The sequence below is a fragment of the Vombatus ursinus genome, unplaced genomic scaffold (genome assembly GCF_900497805.2).
Source record: "Vombatus ursinus unplaced genomic scaffold, bare-nosed wombat genome assembly UNPS02014793.1, whole genome shotgun sequence".
NCBI lineage: Eukaryota > Metazoa > Chordata > Mammalia > Diprotodontia > Vombatidae > Vombatus > Vombatus ursinus.
The window spans coordinates 12,074,960-12,095,060 of record NW_020954571.1 but is presented as its reverse complement, the minus strand read 5'-3'; the positions used below and the strand labels follow the sequence as shown (position 1 = coordinate 12,095,060).

The following is a 20,101-nucleotide window of genomic DNA, read 5'->3' as shown; positions in this document are numbered from 1 at the left end:
AAAAAAAAAAGGAAGTCATTAACTTGCTATGTGACCTTAGGTAAGTCCCTTTCCAGGAGGGGCCTTGGTTTCCTCACTGGTAAAACAAGGGGATTGAACTGATGACCTCCCAGATCCCTTTCAGCTCTAATGTCTGATGAATGCTTTCTCTTATGGGTAAGAGGTCACATATTTCTAAAAGAAGGGAAGAGAGGAGCAAAAAACAATACCAAAGACAAACTTGAAATATTTAAGCTTTTGCTTCCAACTTTCAGTGAGTGGAAATCCCCAGGCTTTAGGGATGGCTGTGATGTCCAGGGCCAAATTCTCAGCTGAGCCCAGTTCTGCCCAGTGTTCTCTAGGCCCATCTCCAGCCTTCTCTTCCTTCCCTTCCCCCATTAGAGTCCACTTCCTGAGTCATATCCTGTTGGGCCATAGTCATCTTGTTTTGTCATTCCCCACCAGGGACATCCCCCATCTGCCTCCCACCCCCCAGGAGGTGTCATAAGTCATTTCCCCTTAGTAGGTCTCGGTTTCCTCACCCTTTCCCTCTGCAGTGAGTGTGAGATTAGGGCGGGGAGGGGGGGCGCAGAAATTGACTTTGAAACTAGCATAGAAAGAATGGGAAACCCATACACCAGGACCCTGAAAGAAATCGGAAGGTGGAGACTCCCTCTTCCAGGGGTCTGAAGTATTAGCGACTTAATCAGCTATTCCTGCCGAGGAGTTAGCTTTTTAGAAGAGGATCTGCAGGAAGTAGGTAAATTTTTAACTGACACAACTCTCTACAATGGTAAGATTTCAGGCCTGTGGCACCTGGAAGGGAAGAGAATTTGGGCAGAGGGGCATTCTCTGGGCCCTTCAAGTCACACCCATTATAAATCTACCTTGAAGCCACTCAAAACACAATCACTTCTGGGATAGTGTGGTGGTGATGAGGAAACTGAAGGCCAAATCGACAGATGAAGTCCTTGTTGTGACCTTGCCCAAGGTTATAAGCTTAGTGTCCAAAGTGGGACTAGAACCCAAGACTCCTCTGTGAGATAAAACAATTGAACTAGATGACAGCTAAGGTCTGTTCTAACAGTCTAACATGCTCTCGAGCTCCTTTTAGCACCAACATTCTTTATTCTAAGGTCCAGAATGCCAACAGACTCTGTTCTTAGGCCTCTTCTACCTCACACACTCCATGTTTTAAGGCTCCTTCCAGCTCTGACATTACCAATTCTAAGTTCCTTCTCTGCTCTTAGCACTTAATGGCTCTATAATGAACACTTGGCTACTTCTTGAGGTCAGTTAGTTGCTCCCGTCCTCTTGGCCTCCATCCCACTCCAAGGCAGGACCAGAGGACTGAGCCCTACAGATCACAAAGCACCATCTACCCAGGGATGGTAGCTGATGGCCTGGCCAGAGACACCCTGAGGGAGAACATGGGATTCAGGTCTGACTGTAAAACTCTTGTAACGATCAACAAACCAACAGATACTAACTGAGCGCCTACCAGAGGTCTACACAAGGCTCTGTGCTAAGGGCTAGGAACAGCACAGGGACGAAGGAACCTCCAGGTTCTTGCTCTCATGCTCGTAGCCTCATTGTAAAAATAAGACAAATATACAGATAACTACAATTCAAAACAATGTCCTATAATAAATGGTAGATTAATAGAAAGCATTATCTAGGCTGAGAGTATATATAGACATATATTATATATATTTATTTATATTTTTTATATTTTATATATGATATATATATTGATGAAGACAGCTAGGTGGTACAATGTATAGAATGCTTGGCCTGGAGTCAGAAAGACCTGAGTTCAAATTCAGTCTCATACAATTAATAGCTGTGTGGCCCTGGGCAAGTCATTTAACCCTGTTTTCGTCAGTTTCCTCATTTATAAAATGAGGTAGAGAAGGATATGGCAAACCACTCCAATATCTTTGCCTATAAAACCCCCAAATGGGAACATGAAAAGTCAGATACAACTGAAAACCAGCTAAACAACAATATAATTTTTTCTTTTTTCTTTTGGCCTAGGCAATGGGGTTAAGTGACTTGCCCAGGGTCACACAGCTAGTAAGTGTTATGTGTCTGAGGCAGGATTTAAACTCAGGTCCTCCTGAATCCAGGGCTGGTGCTCTATCCACTGCGCCACCTAGCTGCCCCCCAACAATATAATTTTCAAGCCAATTCAATAATATTTACTAACATCTACCAAATAAGAGAATAATAAATAAGATTGAAATAAGATAAATAAAATAATAAATAAAAGGTACTGAAAGATGTCCTATGCTCACTTATGGAGTTTATTATCTGCTGGGGGATGGGGGGATGGAATACAATATGTACACAAATAAGTAAATACAAGGTAATTTGAGAAAGGAGAAACACTCATAATTGAGGTGATCAGGGAAGGCTTCCTAGAAGAAGTCTTCTTCTGAGCAAAGCCTTGAAGAAAGACCAGAGTTAGGTAGAGCATGTTCCAGGCCTGGTGATCTGCTTGAGTGAATACACAGAGATGAGAGAGAAGGTCAAGTTTGGGGAAGATACTAGTCTAGTTTGACTGAGACATAAAGGGGAGTAGTGAGAATAAGGCCAGAAACATAGGTTAGACCCAGATGTTTGAGGGCTATGAAAGGGTAGGCTGGTGAGGGACCATTTAATAACTGGTATTTTTATAGGGCTTCCAAGTTTGCATTTTAACACTGGGGATCTCATTTGAGCCTCACAAAAGCCCTGTGAAGTAGGTGCTCTGGGTATTATCTCCATTTTACAGATGGACAAGCCAGCTAAACTTCTTGGCATCTCAGTTTCCTCACCTGTAAAATGAAGGAGCTGGACTCCATGGACTTTAGGCTCCTTCCCACTCAGTCTAGGCTTAGAAAAATTAAGGGACTTCCCCATGGTTACATAGCTAATAACTGTCAGAGAAAAGACGTAAATCCTAGGTTTTCTGGGCTCCAAGTCCACCATATATGTAACCTTGTGTCCCTCTGGAACAAAGGGCCTAGGCCGTGTGTGTGTGTGTGTGTGTGTGTGTGTAGTGGGGTATTTCTCAGCTCTAAGGCTCTAAATCCCCACCTGTAACCTAGGAACACCTCTGTATTGGACACCACAATTTTGTCTTTGCAAGCACTCTAGCTGTCATCTATCACAGGCAACTTTACTGCACAAATATCACCAAAAAGGGCACAAGTGGAACAGTGGGCCAGATGCCCCAGCTCTGTCCACCCTCACCTACAAGGCAATGCAAAGGAATGTGATACAATACATGTCTCTTTTTTTTCTTTTTTTCTTTTTTTTTAAGCTATTGGGGTTAAGTGACTTGCCCAGGGTCACACAGCTAGTAAGTGTCAAGTGTTTGGTCTGAGGCTGAATTTGAACTCAGGTTCTCCTAACTTCAGGGCCAGTGCTCTATCCACTGTGCCACCTAGCTGCCCCTACAATACATGTTTCTAAAGACCTTCCTTGGTGCAGGGCACTAGGGAAAAATGCAATATTGAAGCGTCACATTCAGTGCCCTCAAGCAACAGGGCGCCTGCTCAGAGGCTGTAATACTCAACTATGCAGTAAGTGCATTAGTGAGTTTTAAGACAAAAAGGTTATGTGAAGAAGCCTCTGGAGGTATTTGTGACTTGAATTTTAGCGACTGGGGTAGGGGTGGGGCATAGGTTGTATTATATGAATGTTAGGTAGGAATTCAGAAAGTGAAGGGGAAGGAAGGCTTGTTAGGCATCGGGATCAACCTGAGCAAGGGTGTGGAAGGGCAGGCAGGTGTTTGCAGGGTAGTGGGCAGAATCCCCAGTTTGGCTGAAAGCCTATAACCTACGGAGGGAAGTGAGATGAAATGAGCCCAGCAAGGTGGCAGGTTGTTGTTCAGTCACGTCTGATGATACTTCATCACCCAATTTTTTTTGGCAGAGATACTAGAGTGATTTGCCATTTCCTTCTCCAGCTCATTTTACAGATGAGGAAACTGAGGCCAGCAGGGTTAAATGACTTACCCAGGGTCACACAGCTAGTAAGTGTCTGAGGAAGATGAGTTCCTGACTATAGGCCCAGCGCTCTATCCACTCGCCACCTCGCTGCCCTTTGGAATGTGTTGAATGTCAGGGAAAGGTAGTTAAACTTTACTTGATATGTAGTAGGGAGCCACTGAAAATTTTTGAGCAGAAGTGACAGGATCTGATTTGTACACAGTGCCTGGCATTTACAGAAAACACTATGTAAGCAGCTAATTAATGCTTCTCTTATCTAATCTTAGCTATATATAAGAAACATTACTCTGGCAGTCTGAAAAACAATAGACTAGAGGTAGGGGGTGTGTGGAAAGAATGGAGGCAGGAAGACGTATAAGGAAATTATTGTAGAACTATTACCAGGCATTTGAGTACCTCTGAAACATTTAAAAATTGTGTATCTTGTGTGTCACCATTAACTGGGTGACAACTTTATCAGGAGGGCTCTGGGAGTCCCGTCTCAATGCTGCTCATCTGGGTCTAGCAGACTACCTATCTTGGGGTTCAAGTGGTTCCTCTAAGTCTTCTGAGCTCAACAAGACTTCCCATGAGCAGCTCCCAGTTTGCCCTTGGTGTCCAATTCAGTTAACCAAACACTTCTTCAAGATTCCAGTACACTCCACGGCTGCTGTGGTCTGGCAAAAGATCATTGTTGTTGCTGTTTAGTCATTTTCAGTGGTGTCCAACTATTTGTAACCCCATTTGGGGTTTTATTGGCAAAGAAATTGGGTCGGTTTGCCGCTTCCTTCTCCAGCTCAATTTACAGATGTGGAAACTGAGGCAGACAGGGTTTAGTGACCAGGGTCACACGGCTAATAAATGTCTGAGGTTGGATTTGAACTCAGTCTTCCTGACTCCAGGCCCTATCCACTCCAGCTCTATCCACTGCACTACCTAGCTGCCAAAGACCAGCTCCATGCAACTCTCTGTGTCCTAGGCAGCTTCTGCCTGATTAGACCAAAAACCTCCTTGTTCTCTCTCTAGTTTTCACCCTCAAGAGCACCTCTCTCCTTTCTGATGTCCTCTCCTTCAAGAATACCTTGAGCAGGCTACAAAGAGTGGTAGGTTAGGGAAATGGAGTAGACATGGGACCACGAGATTTGGAACTAAAAGAGAATTTGGAGAATATCCGTTACCATCTCCTTAAGCCACTGCAGAAATATGAACTCTTATAACATAACCTTTGGCCCATCTCTGACTCATCCCTACCCCCTGCCCACCCTCAGCCCCAGGACTAGACTCAACACAGAGTTCTTGATTCTTGGGGTTGATGCAAGAGGGTAATTTCTTTCTTTGGCTTGTTAGCCCCACCTGGAGTTACTCCAAAAATCTCTAAATGTGTTTCTTTTTGGCTACCGTCTAGGTTTCCCTCCACGTGTAATAGGGCCCTAGTGCCAGTACAGACACTTAAGATATATGTGGATATACACACATACATCTATGTATATATGCACACATGCACACATATATATATAGTAATAATAGCTAGCATTTATATAGCCCCTACTACACATTAGGTATCATGCTAAGCGCTTTACAAATATCTCATTTGTTTGATAAGCTTGCTCTTCTTCCTCCAAGGTATGTAGGCGGTCTGATCTCTAAATTCCTGACCTTGGGAACTTCTGAACTTTGAGTTACCCACAAGGTAAGCCCTAGGGCAGGTCCCACCCAGGAAACCTCCCTTCTCAGGCCAGAAGGCTAGATTTTAGTATTACACTGCTTAGGGTACACTTAACACAATGAATTCAAACTCATCTACCCAGGATACTGAGGTTCATAAATACTGTCCATAGACTGCCTTCTTGGGTCAAGTGGGCAAGTACATGACCACATGTGCCACGTCCTTCTGCAGGAAATCTATCAGTGCCCCACTTGTGGTCAGTCTGCTCTCAGGATGTCTCCTCAGACCTCTTTCAGACTAGCACACACAACCCCCACATGTCTCTGCTCCAAGGTGCCTTTTCTTGTTGCTTAGGGGAAGAGCCACATGGCCACAAGGCTTCTCTTTCCTCAAGGACCAGACCTACCCTGTTGTGCGCCAGTCTTTCTTCTGAACAGGGGAAGGCAAAAATCCAAAAGGCATCAAACTGGTCTTTCTGCTCACTTTTATAGACCATAGCTCTTCCCCCAAAAATCCATCCTCCTGAATCCTACCTTATATTTCCTTGTGATTTCTCACCTCTGTCATTTTATTTTCCTGTTTAGGCTCTTCCAGGCTCCACAGGCAAAATGGCAATGAGGTTTTGTGAAAAGGGTGATAAATCTGGAGTTTTCCCTGAACCTAGGTTTAAACTCTGACCCTGTCAACCTGGAGGGTGTGACCTTGAGCCAATCACTTCACCTGTGCCTCTGTTAAATAAATGAAGGGGTGATGCCCCTTTCAGCTCTAAATCTATGATTCTTCTCCATTATCTTTCTCATCTCACTAAGGGATCTTTTCTTGATATGTAGTTCTGGACCTACGGACACCTTGTCATTACTCTTGCCAGGGCAAGGTTTTGACACACCCATTCTTGGAGTATTCTTACCGACAGCAAGCATGAAGTATCTAGAGCCAACCCCCCCCCACCGGTACCAATCCCCCAGTGGCTTGAGTTCCACACACATTTTTAATTGAAGAAAATTCTATTCTTCTAATTCAAGATTTTTAGCAATTTATTTTGTGACTAAGTCCCACGTATTAAAGTGAAGGTAGAAAGCCTTTGGTGAACAATAAGATACAAGGTACAATTTATAGACCTTATCTACTCCAGTCTCCACATCACCAACTACCCATTGCACAGATGTCCTGTAAGGCATCTCAAACTCAACATGTCCCAAATTAAAACTATTTTTCCCCCACAATCCTCCCCTCTACCTAACTTTGTTTTTGTTGAGGGTACCACCATTCTTTCCATTACCTGAATTCTCCATTTCAGTTGTCTTCCCACCTTTTCCTCTCCTTTTTCCACCCTTCTCCTCTTCCTTTCCTCTCCACCCCCCACATACAAGCAAACTGTAACACTTGTGTGTTTTGCCTCTGTGACATCTTTCAGATCCATGCCCTTCTTTCCTACACTTGCCTTCACCTTTCTTCAAGCCTCTATCATTTGTCGCTTGGATTACTGCAATAGCCTCAAAATCCCCAAATCCAGCCTCTTCATTCCCCACAAACTACCAAATTGATTATCATTAAAGTATAGGTCTGATTGTGTCATTCCCCTCCTCAAGACATCCCAGTGATTCCTCATTGCTCCTGGGATAAAATACAAATGCCTCTTTTTTGGCTTTACCAGCCTTTTGCAGTTTGGCTCCAGACTTTCTTTCCAGGATTATTAGACCTCACCCTCCTTCACACACTGAAGCATCCAGCAACACGGATTTGTGTCCAGTTTTCCATCCACAATATCTCATCTGTTTCTGTGTCTGCCCAAATTGTCCCCCATGCCTGCAATGCCCTCTCTCCTCACCCTTTCCTCATAGAATCCCTAGCTCCTTTCGAAGCTCAGCTCAACTGCCGCCTTCTATAGGAAGCCCATTCCGACCCACCCCACCACTGCCAGGTACTAGTGCCCCCTACCTAAGAATGATTTCATATCTATTTTGTATTTAATTTTCTATTTACATAGTTTCTCCCCTCCCCCCAAAGTGTAAGTTCTTTGAGTGTGAGTCTTTAATTTTTATCTGTATCCCCCACTCCTATCCTTTCCCAGTGCCTTGGAACCTAGTAAGTATTTAATAAATGCTTGTTGAATTGAATTTAATTACCTAGGTAGGATGTGCCTGGCTCTGCTGTCCAGGTAGGGGAAACAATGCCAGCAAAAAAAGGGCAAAGAAACAGGAAAGTCCTAGGGGGGATCCCCAGGGAAATGGGGAAACCAGTCCTCTTGGAGAATTGTGGAGGGCAAGTGGAGAGCTGGAGAGGTAGGGTGAAGCAACATTGGAGGCAAGGTTGGAGAGGTATTACAGAGAGCACTGAACACTAGGCTAAGGAGTTTGGATTTCATGCTGGAAGCAGTTGGAAGCCATTTTGTGTTCTCCAACAGGGAAATGACATAGTTTCAAAAAGGTTAATCTTTGTAGGAACACGACGGAGCGAGAATAGAGGGGGAGGCCCGGAAGGAGGTTGTTGGAAATAACCTAGGTGAAAAGCCAAGATCCCTTGGGGTCTGGGCATCGGGAAGCTTAAATTCCTTGCTAATCACTTAGATTCTTTCTGCAAGGCCGGGACAGCAGACTGACAGCTCCCGATCAGGGTGCAGAGCCCTAGGGAATCCACTGAACTCTAGTGGGAATTGGAGATTAGGGAGGGAAGAAGGATTTAAAAGGATACTTCAAAGGAAGACTGGGCATGATTTGATGACTAGACATGCCTAGGTTCCAGCCTTAGTTTCATCACTTACTAACTACATGAATACAGGCAAGTCCCTTTGCTTCTCTGAAACCTTTCCTCATCTGTAACTTGGGAGTTTAATGTATGTACTACTGACTTCAGGGAGTTGTAAGAACCTGTTTTGTAAACCATAAATTACCATATAAACGTGAGCTATTGTTTATTACAGTTAGTTATCAATAGCAGTGAGAAGAATAACTATAGAGAAAATTTATGGAAGGACTCCAAAGGGAATCACATAGGATGAGGGTGGAGGGCATACACTTGTCCAATGAAATGGAAGAATTGATTTAAATATTGTTTTTGTTGCAGTGGTTGAGGTATTGTGACATAATGATGGATAGCCAGTCATTGTGGATAGTAGGTTTTGAAGTCAGGAAGACTTCCTCCTGACATGTCGGCTCTTTGACCATGGGCAAGTGAGTCGCTTAACCCTGACCCAGCAACTCTCCAATACTATAAATTACAGATTAGTTGTTGAGCTGTATTGGAGGGAGCTTTCACACTAGGAGGTACACCCCACATACAAGCACACAGGTGGGAAAAACACAGGTCTAGACTTCATTCATTGCTGTTATTAATATTAATAATCCCCTGCCTAGGTCCGGACCAGAAGAGGTCTTCATCCTGAAGGATGTGACAGAGATAGGGAGGTCAGAAGGGACAGTCCATTTGGAAGGAAAGTGAGGAGGTCAGTTTTAGACATGGTGAGTCTGCAAAGTTAACCCCCTGGCCTTGGGGAAACTGAGGCGACGGAAAGAGTCCTCCTCTCTCCTCTCAATCAACCCAGAAAAGCGAGAGGTTGGGCAAGGCACTCGGGTCTCCCGAGTCCAAGAGCCCCCCACGGCTCTGCCTACCTGCACCCAAGAGGCCTCCCAGGCTGATCCCTCCCACCCCCGGCCCGTCCCTCCTTCCGCTCCTCTGATCTCGCAGCTCCCCCTGGCGGCGATCGGTTGCCATGTCAACCAAGGGAACCCGGGGGGCCGGCGGGGGGGGAAGGCGGCACCCGCCCCCCGGCTCGGCCCCCGCTCACTCCGCGCCTCCTCCGTGCGCCTCTCGGCCGTTCTCCCGACTCGGAGCCCGCGGGGTGGGGAGAGCGGGCAGGAAAGGGCTTAGCTTGCTCGCTCTCCCCACGACGGCTAAGACCCCGGCCCAGGGTGCAGAAAGGGAAACTGAGGCACTGCTGGGCGGCAGACGGGACGCGCTGGGCGGCTCCCCGTCGGCGAACCGAGGGCTCGATTCCAGGCTCCCAGACGTCCGGGCTCCTGGGCCCAGACGTCGCTCTTCGCTTTCCTCTCCCCGGCACTTACGGGGGGCGAGGGGAGGTGCGGAGGAGGGAACGGGACCCCCCGGGGGGGAGGGGCCGCGGCCGGTGACGCACCGTGACACCCCCTCCCGCCCCCCACGGCGGGCGGGTCCGGGTCCGGGGCGGAGTCGCGGCAGGTGCGCCCGCGGAGTAGGCGGGCGAGGCCGGGCGGCGTCTCCCCACCCCCCCCTTTATAACGCGCCCCCAGCCCCTCCCCTCCAGGCTCCCCCTCATCGCCCCCACCCCCTCTCAGTGTCCTCTCCTCCTACTGCCTCAGCCTCTCCTTCCTTTCCTGCCCCAGCCCGGGCCTGGGAGAGGAGGAGGAGAGGAGCTAGTGTCCCCGGGCCCGGCTCTGGCTCCGGCTCCCGGGGGCGGCTCCCCCCACCCTCCCTTCCCCGCCCCTAGCCCCGCGGCGGCGGCGGCGTCGGAGCAGCCGGAGCCGAGAAGGAGGAGGAGACTGCGGCTCGCCCGGGATCCGCTCCGGAGCAGCTCCGCGGGCTAGCTGCCAGGCCAATGCAACGGGACGGGCCGCCCCGCGCCCCCGCCCCGATCCCGGGGCCCCGCCTTCCCGGCCCCGGAGGTGTTGGTAGTGTTGGCGGTGGCGGTGGCGGTGGCGGTGTTGGCGGCGGTGGCGGCTCTACAGCCCCAGCAGCCCCCGTTCTCTCGGGAACTACAAGTCCCAGGGGTCCTGGCGGCGGCCGCAGGGCGGAAGAGGCGGGGCCGGCACCTCGGGGCCGGAAGTGGCCCGGGAGGCGGAAGTGGCGGGGCCGAGGAGGGGGCTGGAGCGTGGGGGGCGCGGCGGCGGCGGTGGCGGCAGCGGCGGCGGCGGCGGCGGCGGCGGCTGCAGCAGGACCCGGTCCAGGGGCAGCGGGGGCCGCCAGTGGGGCGGCGGGAGGCACGGGCGAGGCCGCCATGGCCAAGCAGTATGACACGGTGGAATGCCCCTTCTGCGACGAAGTGTCCAAGTACGAGAAGCTGGCCAAGATCGGCCAGGGCACCTTCGGGTCAGCACCGGGACGGGCTGGGCCGGGGGTGGGGTGGGGGCTGGGGGCTGGGCCTCCTGAGGCCCCGGACTGGAAGGGACCTCCAGGGGCCGGCCGGGGCGGGGGCCGGGGCAGCCCGCGGGACGCTGGGGAGGGGTAGGGGAGAGGCCTAAGCGGAGCCGGGGGGCCGAGGCCCGGAGGCGGAGAGGGGACCGCCCGTTGGGAAGGGGGCCGGATCTATAAAATTAACAGTCTGACTCTAGAGCCTGGGGCTGGAGGCTGAGCCCTTCTCACCCGGACCTCGAGGCTGAGGGGGGCTCTTGGGCAGGGTCTTGGGCCCCGAGGCTGTCCGACAAAGGTAGGCTGGAGGACTTGAGGTCCGGCCCCGGGGGGAGTCTTCCCGGGACCCTGGAGGTTAGGGCAGCCTGGCTAGAAACGCTTTGGAGGGAAAGGAGTTCGGGTTATGGAGAGAAAACAGAGGCGGGGTAGAGGAAACCTCCGGGGAGTGAAGGGGCTTCAGCTTGGGGAGACAGCTGAACAAAGGAGGCGCAGGAAGGGGTGGAAAGTAAGGGAGAGTTTTAAGATCTTAAGGTCGGGGGTAGATCTGAAGGTGTCTTTTTACAGACAGATTTTTGGTTTTGTTTGTATATTTCAGTTAATGTAAGGGTATGGTTTGGTGGCAAGAGCAAGGGCCTGAGATTCAGGCCACTAATTGATAATGTGATCTTGGGCACACACACTCCCCCCACACACACACTTCAGTTTCCTCATCTATATAGTGAGCGGTTTTTAGAGTAGATGACTTCCAAGCTTCTTCCAGCTCTAATAATTGATGTAAGAACTTGGGATAAAGAGTCATAGCCATTTTTGATAAGTTCTGGGAGGAGGGTTAGAGTGCTGGGCAGAAAAGGAGCCTGGATAAACAAATGTGCCATCCCTTGGCTTGCAGTGAAGTCTTCAAGGCCAAACACCGACAGACTGGCAAGAAGGTGGCCCTGAAGAAAGTGCTGATGGAAAATGAAAAGGAGGGGGTAAGTGAATGGAATCTGGGTCCTAAACTGGAAGGGGAATGTGAAACCCTGGCCTCATTGTCCTCTCAATTTGTTCAGCCTGTTATCTGTGATTGATATCTATGGAAAACCTTAAGTCAGCCAGGAGTGCTACTAGATGTTGACTTCTTGAGCCAGTAGGACTTGAGGTCATGTAGGCTCACTTCATAGTGGCTTTTTACTATGTGCCTTGATTGTTCACACCAGTTTCTTTAAGTCCTGATTAATACCTCAAAGTTCATTTGATTCCATTAAACACCTTGTTAACTTTTTCTAGTTCTAACAACCTGTGAACTTGCTATACTAAGATCTACCTATCACAACTACTTTATTATTCCCCTTGTAGTTGATATTCCCCACCTCTCACCCCTTAAAAAGCTTTGGAGTGAGGATGTGGTAGGTAGAGCAAGAATTCTGATGCCTTAATTATATTGACAAATGAATATTGGCCCCTCTAGGAAAAATTTTATTCCCACTCTATTAATCTGTTAGGATTTGTATAAAAAGCTTGTGAAGAGCTCCATTTCAGTGAATTTGGCTAGCAAGAAACTAGGTTATCAATCCCTAGAAGGAGTAATTCAGAACTTTTATCAGCAAGAATTCAAATATGACATGGCTTCCCTTATTTAAGTTCACAGATAGAAGGGTGAACACCTGTGTTTGCATTGTCTCTCTGCAAAAGGAAATTATTATCAAGAAACCTTTATCTATCAATCTGTTTAATCCTAAAGAAATGATTTGAGCCCTCTGAATAGACAAGGTAGAAGGATGAAGCAGTGAACTACTAGATTGTCTTAACTAAACTTTTTATCTTGGCCAACATCTAGCACAGGGTTCTTAATAACAGGGGTGGACTGTTAATGAATATTTGTGAAATTGGACACCAGGAAAAAGTTTGAATTCATCAGCATTGAAATGGTTGAGTTGAGATATTTGGTTACACTTGGTAAATAGCATTCAGAGTCAAAGAGCAAAAGCCTTGTAAGTGCTTTGTCATGTTGGCTGGCACTTTGAGGCCAAATTAGAATATTTTTGAATCCTGTAATTCCCCAGATTTCATTTTTCAATTTTAGTCCGGATACGTGTCTGATTTTTAGCTTCTGGAAACACAGATCTAGATTCTTAACATTTATTTGCTGGGAGCAATCTTAGAAGTATCAACTCCCTCATTTTAGAAATGAAGAAACTAAGACAAAAAGAAATATTGACTTGCTCAAGGTCACACTGAGATGGTACTAGAACTTGATTGTCAGGTGACTTTCCCTCAAATCAGATTCACCCTAGGTTTCTAATAGTTTTGTAGGGATGGAGGAGCTTTCCAGAAACTAGACCTCTAGTCTAGTCAGATGGTAGGGTAGAAAATCTTGTTTTTTTTTCCTCTCCCCTTTCATTCATTTGGAAAGTCAGCCTCCCACTTATGTAGGAGGTGGTACTTGAGCTGAGCCTTGAAGGATTGAAGGAATCTTGCAATTCCAAGCGGTATATGTGAGGAGGGATAACTTTCTACCAACTGAAGATGGGGTGATGGGAAGTGAAATGTTATGTAGATGGAAAAATAAAGAAGCCAGTTTTCCTGGAAGAGGAATAATGTGAAATTAGTGTCGAAATAATAGATTTGAGCCAGGTTGTGAAGGAGTTTAAATGCCAAATAGAAGAACTTGTATTTTACCCTTGAGACAGTAGAGCCCATTAAAGCTTTTTGAGTCAGGAAATGGTGCTGTTAGATGTGTCTTACAGAAAGAAATCAATTTGGAAGTTGTGTGGAGGGTGGATTGAAATCCAGCTGCCCTGAGTCATGTTACCTTGGTCCCTCATTTTTGCCTCTCTCTTCTCCTGACCAGTTTCCCATCACGGCCTTAAGGGAAATCAAGATTCTCCAGCTTCTCAAACATGAGAATGTGGTCAACCTAATTGAGATCTGTAGGACCAAAGGTAACTTGTGTTTCTATCTTCTTGCAGTTTAAGATTTGTTCCTACCTCTGTGTCTATCTCCATTTCTGGAAACTAAATCATAAAATCCTGATGATACTGTGTTCCTCAGTACTAGTCTGGATTTTTCTTCTTTGGGTGCTGACTTTTTCCCTTTCCCAAATACTGTTTCTCTTGATTTTTATTGATTTGTTTATTTTATTTCTCTTGCACCACAGATGTCCATGATGGTATATTCTTATTGGACTTATACCTGGTGCCCCCCAGACAAGCATGGGTTAACCCTGGGGTACTGCTGCTGGGGTCAGTAGGGATTTGCTGATAGTTCACCTTAGGACTGGTTGTGGGGAAGAAGGTTCTGGGTTTTGACCATTGTCTCTCTCATCCCATCTTAGCCTCTCCCTACAACCGCTGCAAAGGCAGCATCTACCTGGTGTTTGATTTCTGTGAACACGACCTTGCTGGGCTGCTGAGCAATGCCCATGTCAAGTTCACTCTGTCGGAGATCAAGAAGGTGATGCAAATGCTGCTCAATGGTCTCTACTACATCCATCGCAACAAGGTGAGCCAAACAGCCCTTAAAAATGCCAGGAAGAATTTGGGAGGAGGTGGGGCATGTCATAACAAGAAATGCTTGAGCAAAGGGTAAGGGCGGGAATACCTATGGTGTGATGGGGAGATAAGGTTGGGGTGGTTTAGTAGATTGTTGTGGAGATCCTTAAATGTTAGATTGAGGAGGTTGACTTTTATTCTGTAGGTAACAGATGTTTAATGTCAAGGAGGGTGTCACATGCAGGGTTTAGGAAGAGCATTGTGTCAGTGTGTACAAGATGATTTAGAGCAGGAGAGACCAATTGAGAGTCTGATGCAGTAGTCCAACCACAGAATGTTGAAGGGCTCATTGGAGTGGTGGAAAGGGCCGATTTGTGAGGGCCGCTTAAATGCAGGTGGACTGAGAGGGATATAGGGTTTGCCCCTGGGGCGCTTACAGCCCACTTAGAGAATCAAGACAGACATGTTCCAAGCCCTAAGAATATAAAACCAAGAGTCAAACAGTCCTGCCTTCAAAGAGCTTCCATTCTGTCCAGGGAGATAGCAGCATATACATCTCTAACAGGAGTCCTTTAACCTGAGATCTGTGTTGGTGTAATCTTATGTATTTTATTTTATACATTTAAAAACACTCTGAGAAGGGATCTGTAGGTTTTATCAGATTGTCAGAGGTCTGCAACACAAGAAAGGTTGTCCCCTTTTCTCAGTATATCCTAAAGGAATGCAGAGGTTTTGGTGGGGAAGGTACTAGCAGCTAAGAGAATGAGGAAAGATTTCATGTAGGAGGAGACATTGAAAGAGGTAGAAGTGAGGAGGGAAAGCTTTTCAGACATAGGGTACAGTCAGTGCAGACGAACCACCATCATGGAAGGGAGTGTTGGGTGATAAAGCCAGAAGGGCAGGAGGGGGCCGGGTTTGGGAGAGCTTGAAGTGACAGCCTGAAGCATTTATATTTGATCCTGGAGGTAGTAGGGACACACAAGAGTGCAGGGTAGTGGGATTACCTGCTCAGACTTGTTATTTAAGAAAATCACTTTGGCAACTATGTGGAGGATGTGTTGGAGAGGGGAAGAGACTTAAAGCAGGGACACTGATTAGGAGGCTCTTATAACAGTCCAGAAGAATGGTGATAAAGGCAAAGAGGAAAGCAGAGACTGCCTTATTATATTGTCGTGAAAGTCCAAGGGAGAGATAGCGGGTAAGTGCTTTAGGAGTTCAGAGGAAGGGAGAGTTCTTCACAGTGGACTGGGGTAATTGGGGAAGGCCTAGTGGAGAAGAGGTTGGATTTGACCTGAGTCTTGAAGGATAGTTAGAATTTGTATAGAAGGAGAAATGCTTTCTAAGTGAATGATGACTATATAAGCAAATAGCCTGTAAGTTCCTGCTGTTTCTAGTTTCAAAAAGTCCATTGGTTTAACCTGGAGATCTCACTACTACCCCCTTCCATTAAAATGTCCATTTTTTCACAAGGTCAGACGTTCTTCTGGGAATATGATTTTTAGGAGGTGAGGAGGAGAATGAAATTCAAATGATAGCTAGGAACTTGGAGAACAAATGTGTGGGCCTAGACCGGGGAAATGCTGCCCCAGCTGGCAGAATGTGGATCAGAGACTTCTGAGGCCTCAGTCTTATGCTTTGATTTCCTGTGTGAGTCCATGTCCACTGGACACAAACCAAAGGGCACATTTAGGCGCTAACCTGTGTATCTGTGTGTGTGTATCTGTGTTTTGACAGATTTTGCATCGAGACATGAAAGCTGCTAATGTGCTCATCACTCGGGATGGGGTCCTGAAGTTGGCTGACTTTGGTTTGGCCCGGGCGTTCAGTCTGGCCAAGAACAGCCAGCCAAACCGCTACACTAACAGAGTGGTGACCCTCTGGTACCGGCCTCCAGAGCTGCTGCTTGGTATGGCCCCATTGGATGCTGAGGGGTGGGGGGGGGGGTGATTATGTGGAGCAGATGACGTGGCATTTAGTATTTGAGAGCACCTTTTCCCATAGCCCTGGAAGCTGTGGTATAATGGGAAGAGAGCTGAGAATCAAAAGACTTGGTTCTAGTTCTGGCTGTTCCACTAACTTAGCTCTATGATCTTGAGCAAGTCACTTGTCTAGGTTTCCTCCTCTGTAAAATGAGGTCACGTAACCAACTGTGGTGGTTTAAAGTTTGCATGGTGCTTTATATATATTATCTCATTTGATCCTTACCACCTCTGTGAGGTGGTAGGTGGTTTATTATTACCATTTTACAGTTGAGGAAACTGAAGCTGAGAGATTAAGTGATTTACCCAGGGTCCTACTGCTAGTAAATATCTATGGCAAGATTTAAACTCAGTTCTCCAACTCCAAGTCCAGCACACTCTACTGTGCCACCTAGTTGCCTCAGGAGAGTGGAGCAAGGCTAGTTGTAACTAAAAAAAAAGACAGACTGGGAAACTGACCCAGTCCATCTGTCTTTCTCTTTTCCCAGGAGGTCTGCATGAGAGCTAAGGGGTTCCAGATGGAATAAGTTCCATAACTACAATTGTCTCTTTTGCTCTTGTTCACAGGAGAGCGTGACTATGGCCCCCCAATAGACCTTTGGGGTGGAGGCTGCATCATGGCAGAGATGTGGACTCGTAGCCCTATTATGCAGGGCAACACAGAGCAGCACCAGCTGACCCTCATCAGTCAGCTCTGTGGCTCCATTACCCCAGAGGTAAGTTTCTCTCTCACCAACCCACGGTAAGACCCAGGGTCTTCAAAGGGCTATCAAAATATGCAAACCCTTTGACCCAGCAATAGCACTTCTAGGGCTGTATCCCAAAGAGATCACACAATCGGGAGAAGGACCCACATGTACAAAATTATTCATAGCAGCTCTTTTTGTGGTGGCAAAGAATTGGAAATTGACAGGATACCCATCAATTGGGGAATGGCTGAGCAAGTTGTGGTATATGAATGTAATGGAATACTATTGTGCTATATGAAATGATGAACCATTCTGACTTCAGAAAAACCTGGAAAGACTTGCATGGTCTGGTGCTGAATGAGGTGAGCAGAACCAAGAGAACGTTGTACACAATAACAGCCACATTGTGTGATGACTAATATTGATAAACTTAACCCTTCCCGGCAATACAAGGATCTAAGACATCTCCAGAGGCCTTGTGATGGAAAATGCCATCCACATCCAAAGAAAGAACTATGGAAGTTGAATTGCTATTTTTTTTTCCTCTTCTGTTGAGTTTTGTTTCCTCTTTCTGATGGTTCCTCCTATTGGTTTTAATTTTTACTTACAACATCATTAATGTGAAAATATGTTTAATATGGATGTAAATGTATAGCCTATATTAGATTGTGCACCGTCTTGGGGAGGGTGGTAGGGAGGAAGGGGGAGAAAAATTTTAAACTCAAAAACATATGGAAGTGATTATTGATAAATCAAAATAAATTAATAAAAATTTAAAATTTTTTAAAAATTAAGAAAAAAAAAAAGACCCAGGGTCTTACCTTCTGTAATCTGGTGACTTCTATCTTCTTGCTGAGTACCAGAGTATCAAGTCAAACCTAAAAATGCAGATATTACCTGCTTCCCAAGTTTTGGGTCCACTGGTAGGTGAAGCCCACTTAATTAGAACATAAATTAGAAGTAAAAGAAGTCTACCAAAAAATTTTTTTTTGCCAGTCTTCTAAATTTTCATGCTTGCTTGCTTTTGTCAGTGATAGCTAAAAACAAGCACATTTAACTGTTATATTAGGGACCTGATTACACATGGTTCTGTGCAGGAAAATTAGACTTGCCTTTTTAGAACATGTTCCAAAGCATTAGGACATGAGTGGCCATGAAGAGCCCAGTAAGAATAAAGGGATCTGGCAAGTGGCAGAAAAACTCCTCTAGAGCTCAGAGTTTTCTTGCCCTCCGTGCTGTGTGGGGTAGCCTCAGGCCCATAGCTTTTGGAGTTTTTTTTTTAATTAATTAATTTATTTTGATTTATCAACAATCACTTCCATGTGCTTTTGAGTTTAAAATTTTTCTCTCCCTCCCCACCACACTCCCCAAGACGGCACACAATCTGATACAGGCTATATATATATATATATACATTCTTATTAAACATATTTTCAGATTAGTGATCTTGTAAGTAAAAATTAGAACCAATAGGAAGGACCCCCAGAAAGAGGAAACAAAACTCAAACAGAAGAGGAAAAAAATAGCAAATAGTATGCTTCGATCTGCATTCAAATTCCATAGTTCTTTCTTTGGATGTGGATAGCTTTTTCCATCATAAGGCCTTTGGAGATGTCTTAGATCCTTGTATGGCTGAGAAGGGTTAAGTTATCAATATTAGTCATCGTACAACGTGGCTTACAGTGTACAACATTTTCTTGGTTCTGCTCACTTCACTCAGCCATCAGACCATACAAATCTTTCCAGGTTTTTCTGAAGTCTGCTTGTTCGTCATTTCTTGTAGCACAATAGTATTCCATTACATTCATATACCACAACTTGCTCAGCCATTCCCCAATTGATGGGCATCCTGTCAATTTCCAGTTCTTTGCCACCACCCCATAGCTCTTGTTTAGTACTGGGAGGACAAACTTTCTCCTTATTCAGACAGGGACAAAGATAACAAGATGGCTTCATAGTTTAGTTGGAGACAGTTGCATTAAAATTCTAGATTTTGGCCCATTTATCCTGTTGGCCAGGGCTGAGTCAACCGGATTGACATATAAAAGCCCCCTTCCCCAAGCTGACCATATAAGGGCTCTTCTCTCCCTTTGTAGGTGTGGCCTAATGTGGATAAATATGAGCTGTATGAGAAACTGGACTTGCCTAAAGGACAGAAACGGAAGGTAAAAGAGCGGCTCAAAGCCTACGTCAAGGACCCTTATGCACTGGACCTGATTGATAAGCTGCTGGTGCTGGACCCCACCCAGCGTATTGACAGTGATGATGCTCTCAACCATGACTTCTTCTGGTCAGACCCCATGCCCTCGGACCTCAAGAATATGCTTTCCACTCACAGCACTTCCATGTTTGAGTACCTGGCTCCACCCCGACGGAGAGGTGGTGGGCACATGCCTCAACAGCCAGCCAATCAGAGCCGCAACCCAGCAGCCACTAATCAGACAGAGTTTGACCGAGTATTCTAACTTCACATGGCAAGATTGGTCCTTTTTTTGTTTTTGTTTTTTTATATATATGTATATATACATGTGACTATTATGTTGCTGAGATTATGGGGCATTTTTAATCATTTCCCATTGCACATATATATATTTTTTTAAACTTTTGCTCTAGGCATCAGGGATCCTAGCTAGCATTTAGCCTGGACTGGAATGGCAAGCTAGCTAGTAGGGATGGAGCTAGACTGATATAAAGACATTGCAACATCTGCCTACTCCATCCCCAGGACCCCCATTTCTGGATGACACTTGGCACTGTCTTCCCTTCAGAAGAGATTTCCTTTTTTGAGGGGAGCAGGCACAGAGTATCCCCAGGCCTTCCTCTTTCTGGGTTGGCCTAGAAATCCTATAGGCTTCTCTTCCTTCCTCTGTTAGCCAGAGGGTTAGATAATTTTGGATAGCCTTGGGGTCTCTGGTGGTAGAAAAATCCCTGGCAGCTTCTCCGAGTCTTGCCTATGGAAAGTGTTCCTGTTGACTGATGGGGAGATCAGAACACCAGCCCTCTTTGAGTCCTGTGGTCCTCCTGATACCCTGAAGTGAATATTCTGGGAGATACTCTTCCATGGAGTGAACCCCTGGGAATCCAAAGGGATCAGTTGGGTCTGGTACCCCCTTGATCCCACTGCAGCTTGGAGGGCAGTAGAGCAATTTTAGTTTTCTTTTTAGAAGAATTGTATCATGTTAACCTCCGTTTGATTTTTGCTTGGCAACACTGGTTATAATTAAAAGTTGACTTTTCTTAA

The 20,101-nt window shown here is 46.3% G+C and overlaps 1 protein-coding gene across 1 annotated transcript; it reads left to right on the top strand.

Annotated features, from left to right (window-relative positions):
- The first annotated feature begins 10,192 nt into the window (after nucleotides 1–10,192).
- Nucleotides 10,193–20,101, top strand: CDK9 (cyclin dependent kinase 9). Its single transcript, XM_027869255.1, has 7 exons — nucleotides 10,193–10,683; nucleotides 11,612–11,693; nucleotides 13,553–13,643; nucleotides 14,036–14,202; nucleotides 15,927–16,098; nucleotides 16,739–16,887; nucleotides 18,957–20,101. Exons 1-7 carry the CDS (start codon nucleotides 10,193–10,195, stop codon nucleotides 19,323–19,325), a joined length of 1,521 nt encoding a protein of 506 aa, XP_027725056.1. The 3' UTR covers nucleotides 19,326–20,101.